The sequence below is a fragment of the Corylus avellana genome, chromosome ca9, assembly GCF_901000735.1.
Source record: "Corylus avellana chromosome ca9, CavTom2PMs-1.0".
Taxonomy (NCBI): domain Eukaryota; kingdom Viridiplantae; phylum Streptophyta; class Magnoliopsida; order Fagales; family Betulaceae; genus Corylus; species Corylus avellana.
In genome coordinates, this window is record NC_081549.1 from 5,516,692 (window position 1) to 5,523,786 (window position 7,095).

At 33.3% G+C, this 7,095-nt stretch overlaps 1 protein-coding gene across 1 annotated transcript; it reads right to left on the minus strand.

Annotated features, from left to right (window-relative positions):
* Positions 1-620: 620 nt before the first annotated feature.
* LOC132162193 (uncharacterized) lies at positions 621-2,450 on the minus strand. The gene is made up of 2 exons (XM_059572459.1): positions 1,961-2,450; positions 621-1,153 (listed from the first exon to the last, which is right to left on the minus strand). Exons 1-2 carry the CDS (start codon positions 2,448-2,450, stop codon positions 621-623), a joined length of 1,023 nt encoding a protein of 340 aa, XP_059428442.1.
* Between the last annotated feature and the right edge of the window lie 4,645 nt (positions 2,451-7,095).

A 7,095-nucleotide genomic window follows, 5' to 3' on the forward strand; every position in this document is an offset into this window, starting at 1 on the left:
AAAAAAAAATAATTTCTGGGTTTTCTATGTTTTCTTTATTTGCCATATCTGGACCAGATCATGATGGGCACCAATATATTTCTTGGATGGTCCAGTACATGACTACTGGACCCCTCAATTCACCAAAACTGGGAGCCCAACATGGCTTCAACAGCCCATTCTCAATTGAGATTCATATTCGAATTATATATATAAAAGAATGTTACGAAATTCAAGATTCCGTTCAAAACTGTTTGAATTATATCAACCTACATAATCAAATTGACCATAGTTTTCTCTTTTGTGTCTTTTTTTTACCGTTAGTAATTATTATTATTTTCATAAAATTTGGTGATGTAGATTGACTCCATGTGTGACAAATAATGGCTAATGATTTTATTAACTCTTGCAATAAAAGATTACAATAACAATAGAAATAAAAGACATATTCAACTCAACAACCACTCTTGATAGTTCTTATCAGACTTCGAGATAAACTCCCATTCCAACAGAACTAACTCCAAGCTTAAGCAAAATTACAATTGCTTAGCTTTATTCAACCATACAACCGAAACTTAATAAACTCAACAACCAAACTTAGTCATGCACCCATTATCCCCGCAATCGGATGTAGCACGTTCTTACTTATATTTCAGCAAACACTCATCTTCCCAGTAGTGGACGTTGAACATGCATTGATTGCATTCTATGGCCATGCCATTGAAGGTTTTGCCGCATGCATCACATGGAGGGGAGTCCTTAGTCTTTCGAACAAAAGTGACAGAGTGCTGGTGATCTTCACTTTTGTAACTTCTTCCAAACTTAATGTATGGATATTTCCCTAGAACGCATTGGAGATGAGCAGGAAAGTCATATTTTACACAATAATAAAACCAGTGATTTGAATCCCTTTCTTTTTCGCAAATCTGACAATAATATTCTCCAGAATTGTTTTCAGCAGCATAGGTAAGTGCAAGGGGATGCTCATCATTTTTGTGCCTAGCTACAAGCGGAAGTGTTGCACATTCAAAACCCAATGCAAAATCACAAGTAGTGCATACAAATACCTGAGTGTTCTTGGAATACGTGTGACTGTGATCACAAGCATTGCAATTTTTGTTAGAACTTATAGGAAGGGAAAGGGAGTGTTGGTGACCTTCATGTTTCAAGATTTCTGGAATTGAACAACATTGAATGTCAAGATGAAACTCACATTTGTCACATCTATAGGTGAAGCCGTGACGAGAATGGCCACAAGCTTTACAAACGTAAACTCCACCGATGTAAGGTGCATTTGAGAGGAGGGTGAGCGTGTGTTGATGAAGTATGTGATTCTTCTTTTTTGGTAGTTGAGCACATGTAGTATGGAGAAAAAAGTGGCATTGTGTACAGTTGTAGAACGGGGCCGAGATTATAAAATGCATACATCCATCACACAACTTATTATTCAAAACCTTCTCATGGCTAAGAATTAAATTATGTGGATGGCTAAAATGTTGTGTCTCATCTGGTGTGATCTTCTCCATAACATCAACAGATTTCTTAGGCAAATGATGCCATCTATATTCATCTGCACAGTACAAATGCACCACAAAATCACATTCCTTACAAAAAAAGGCTGCATACTTTGTCATCACCTTTTGACGACATAAATTACAAAATACATCGTTCAAATCCTTGGCTTGACGATGAAAGGAATATATAAGAGTGAGGGCGTGATGGTGTCTTGAAATTATGATGGTATGTGGAAATCCAGCACATTTGGAGTGAATGAAGATGTGACAGATGGTACATAATGAGGCGAAGTTCGTGCCTTCCTGACCACAGGCTTCACAAGTGAAGTTGATTTGCTTAAGGAATTGGACGAATTCATGTTGGCAGTCATCAATATTATTAATTTGTGTGCGGGTGGCACAAGCGAAGTCAAGGTTGAAATCACACTCATTGCAACGGTAAAAGAGGCATGCACGACACCATTTACCGCAAGCATTACAAATACTGGAAGCTATCCTTGGGTGCCTAAGAATAAGGATGTGGTTTGGGTGTGAGGGGTGGCACTGTATTTGGCGGGGCAACTGGGCGCATGATTTGTGAAGTCGGAAGTTGCATTCGGAGGTGGAGCATTTGTATCCAGGACCCTTTACTTGCTCGTCGCATGCCATGCAAACAACTCCCTCCTTGCCATCATCATTTTTTAGCTCTTCTGTGAACATCAACTGATCATTATCGTGCCTACGACCAAAGTGAAATTTAAAGGTTGACTTGTCGTAGCATGAAACATGACGGAGGTACGGGCAGGCATTGCATTTGAAAGTGGGACCCACTACGGCCGACTCATTGCACTTTGTACATACAACTTGTTCCTTGCCATCAATTTTCAGCTCTTCTACGAACGTCAGTGGATGCCAATCCCTTCCGTGGGAGAAATTAATCCTTTTCAACCTCTCTCTTAGAAACAGTTGCATCTCCATCTCTCGCTTTCACTCGCACGCGCACACAACGGAGGGGTAAGTGGTGTTAATTGGCAGCTGTTTGGTCGTATAGACGGAGCTCAAACTAGGTGGTCAGATTTTTTTGCAGCTTTTTAATATTTGTGATTGCAAAATATTTGGCATTGCCCCAATTCCAATACTTTATGCCCAAGCAACTTCAACTAGAAAAAAAGTAAAAGATTTGCATTTACCGATGGAATTCCACCCGTTAGTGGCAAGCAACTTGTAGGAGAAAAGAGAGAAAAAAAAACAAAGAAAAAGCAAAGCATCTCTAGACTTTGTGCCAAGTAACTTTGAGTTCAAAAAGAGAAAAGGAAAAAGGAAGTTGCATACGCAGGAAGTAATAAACATATCTTGTGAGGAGGTGCAAGCATATTGTGATTTTGGCTTCGTTCTACTTTTAACAACTCCAGAATTTTCTTTTCAACTTATATCTTTCATTGACTGTTCTTATCTTCATTTTACATGACACAGTGGCATTTGTTTATTATGAGAAAAATATTATACCTCTAAAGCTTGTGAGCCATGTTTGACAACTCTCGAATTAATTAGTTTCATACAAACGTAATTCTTTTCTCTATTTCTTACTGATATATAGAAATCAATAGCTTGTTGATCAATGGCCTTGAATTGAATTTTGTATCAGATCTGCAACCGCTACATACTGCTCTATAGAGTATAGGCCTTCTTCTAAGAGCCCTTTGTCTTGGCAGAATGCTATATCATGTTTCATTGGCACTAATTCGAATTGCTTAGAATTACGATAAGTGGTAGTCTAAAATGTTAACAATTAGCTATGGATCATGCCTCATGAAGCAGATGTCATTAATTTGAATTTTATTTCCTCATTTTCCTACTTGTGTGGACATGTAAAAAAAAAAAACAAATAAAGAAACAAATAAATTTAAATTCAATTATATTGAAAAATTTAGATCAAATAACAAATTTAGTCCATCTAAGATTCTTATTTCTCAAGATGGATGAGTTTTGCCCAAAAATGTCTAAGATCCATTCCAAATTCACATAAGTTTTAAGATCCATTCCAAATGTCTAAGATCCATTCAATGACAATTTTAGAAATCACATAAGTTTTGGGGAGATAAAGAAAAAAATAATAATAATTAATTAACAGTAGGTAGCATTACTCTAAGAAAATGATCATTTCCATTTCATTTGAAATGGACGAGATGGATGAGATCCAGTTTTAATAGTGAGACAAAATTGTCCTCAACTTTTAAAAAGTAGGACAATTTTGTCCCACTTTTTAGCTTAACCTGTTCCTTTCCATTTCAAACTATTTCTTGTTTACTAATCACGACTTGTTGGAAGATTTCAATTCCCAAAATAAACTTGAATGCACGACACACTTGGTGGGCTGGTTTTATTCACCAATTTTATTTTGTTATCAACCTTAAATTTGGGGTTGAAACGAGGATTATCATCTCTTACATTTTTTTTTTTAAAAAAAATTGTAGATTATTAAATTACGTAATTTAAGCTATTTTTAGGCATCAAAACACTTGAAAAATGCCACATATTAAAAATGTGGTATGTTACAATTGAGAATTGAGTATATTTTTATAATGTTCTTGCTTTCTATGTTGTAAAAAAACTAAGTCGATCAAAAATTGTTTTTTGATTTTATGAATAAGAAGGGTCGATCTCTACAAAAGTGAAGATAAAGACTTTTGAGAAGAAAATTCTTTTTGGTTAACTCAATAACATCCCACCTTTTTAATATGTAGCATTTTTCAAGCATTTTCATTTCTAAAAATTGCCTACATTACGTAATTTGAGAATCTACAATTTCAAAGAAATTGTATGAAACAAAATGGCTGATTCACTTATCCGTGGTGGGATTTGAGGAAGTAAATCAACACATCCTTGGGAAGAATATATGAATAATGAAGGAATTAATACAGATCGAGTAAATTTCCTTTGTTTTCCATTTGAATTAACACGTTGCCAAGAGAGATGAGTTTAACGGAAAATAAACTAACTAATTCCATCTTTAAAGATGTAGGAATTTACGGTCAAAAGTCCCATCAAGAAAAATCCAAGTATATATATATATATATTTGAACTAATTAAAGACTTGAAGTTGTATTATTTTATGTACTACAGGTAAATTATTATATCTTGGAGGGCGCCTCAATCAAATACAAACTCTTTCTATGAAATTGTAATTTTTAAAAGAAAAAAAAAATATATATATATATTACATTTTTTACAAGGGCATCATAAGTATTAACTCACATTTTTTTACCAAAAAATAGAAAATAAAAAGTGAAAAAGCAAAAGATTTGCATCTGCCGAATTCCACCCCTTTGTGGCAAGTGAAGAAATTCATATAGCTAATAGAAATATAAAAGAATAGCAGAATAAAATAAATAATACAAAACATTTTACATGGTTCGTTCTATAACCTACATCCATAGATAAAACCCTAAAGCTATATTTACTCTTATTCTCTTGATATCTTTTACAATACATAATACTCCTATTTATAGGAGAATTTGGTTAGATAAGTATGGTAATTATTCAAATCAATGTAATTTGATTGAGATAAAATCTAATTACAATCAAATCTTAAAATCAATTACAACAAATCTTAAAATCAAATCCTCTGACATACTCTAACATTCCCTCAAACTCAGGGTAGAAGATCTTGAAACCTTGAGTTTGATTTTTTTTTTTTTTTTTTCGGAGGCGGTCGGCAACAATGATGAGAGTCTTCAATTTCAGTTAAATATTTCACGTGCATGTTGAACCTCATATATTAAAAATGAAGTTTGAGCCCACATATGAGGATGGGTGTTAAAGTAGTGATCAAGTGATTAAATTTACTTCTTCCGCAATTTCAAGAAAAAAAAAAAAAAAAGGCAGGCAAAGCATTTGTAGTGGCTGAATTCATCCCTTTGTGGCAAGCAACTTCAAGAAGAAGAAGGGAAAAAAAAAACAGAAAAAAGAAAAAGCAAAACATTTGTACGTAGTGGCCGAATTCCATCCCTTTGTGGCAAGCAACTTCAAGAAAAAAAAAGAAAAGAAAAGGCATTTGTAGTGGCCGAATATTCCATCCCTTTGTGGCAAGCAACTTCAAGGAAAAAAAACAAGGAAAAAAACAAAAAACAAATCAAAAACAAACAAACAAAGCATTTCTAGTGGTTGAATTCCATCATTAATTTGTGCGAAGTAACTTTGAATTGAAAAAAAGAAAAGAAAAAAAGAAAAAAAAGAAGTTGCACTTGCAGAAAGTAATTTCTTGTGAGGAGGTGCAAGTATATATATATATTGTGATTTTGACTTTCTTTTACTTCTTACGAGTCCAGAATTTTCTTTCCAACTTATATCTTTCTTAATTTGTTTGTTCTTATCTTCATTTTACATGCATGACACAGTGGCATTTGTTTATGGGAAATATTAGGTGCTTGATCTCTTACCTTATCTTAGGTGGATATTATTTTTTAAAAAAACAAAAAAGAAACTTCCCTTATTTCTCTCATTTTGTTTTTAAAAAATAATATCCACATAGAACGAAAAGAACACTAGGAGAACACCAAAAGAATACCTAACATTTCCCATTGTTTATTGTGAGGAAAATACTATAAACGAAAAAATAAAAACTGGGTACTACCCACAATTTTTTTTTGGCCTTATCCAATAAAAATTTTGGCCCCACGCACTAAATATAATGCTCCTATCCAAAAAATCTTTTGGGTCATATCCATTAAAACCTAAAAGATGGTTACTCATTCTCAAATCTTTTGGCCCTTACCCATTAAAAACAGTTTTAACCATACTTTCTACCCTAACCCATTAAGCTAGTTACCTATTTGAGATTTGGCCATCCCTACTAAATTTTATCTTTCTTGAGCATTTTACTGTTCATCTCGTTACCTTTCTAACCCTACACAATGACAAGTTCACAACCAAGAACCTTAAAATTTGAAATTTAGAGCTTACTTCTTTATACTGATTTAATTTTTGAAACGAAAATAAATGAAAAAAATGCAATTTGCAACACAGAAGTAGTGCATGGTAATTTGTTAATTTGTTTTTATCTTAATATACTCTAAGATAATTTAATTTTATCTTAAACGCGGCTTAAAGCCTTAAACTCACTATGTTCTCATTTTATAGTTGTTGCATCTTCATGTGATTTTCAATCTAGGTCTTTAATTTTTTTTTTTTCCCTTTCTTTATTCTAATTTATGTCCTAATGTGTACCTAATCAGTTTGAGGATTTTCTTGGGCCATTAAACTACCACCTTAGATAATAATAATAAAAAAATTAATTTATGCCTTGCCATTTTTTTTTTTTCTTTCTAATTTGTCCAAATAGTTCTCTTTACTTTGGGATCTTTTTTGTTCAAAGATCTTCATCTGCAGTTTCCCCACGGTGTCCCAGACCAAATGGAAAGTTTTCTTTTACCCATTAAACCCTTTCACTTTGTGGAATACGATTTCTGTTCAAGTCTCTAAAATTCATGTTTGTTAATGTGTTTAATTAGTCGTGTATTTTGGGTTATTTATGAATATTTTTGTTTAGAAATTTTACACCCATTATCACATTGATTAACATTATGTATCTTAAAATGCCGATGTAAAATATATGTAAAGGAAT

Bases quoted from the DNA above. Each gene is read 5' to 3' on its own strand.
- LOC132162193 (XM_059572459.1), bottom strand. From the start codon at position 2,450: ATGGAGATGCAACTGTTTCTAAGAGAGAGGTTGAAAAGGATTAATTTC. The intron at 1,154-1,960 runs GTAAATGGTGTC...GTTCAATTCCAG, and splicing joins CAGTATTTGTAATGCTTGCG to AAATCTTGAAACATGAAGGT.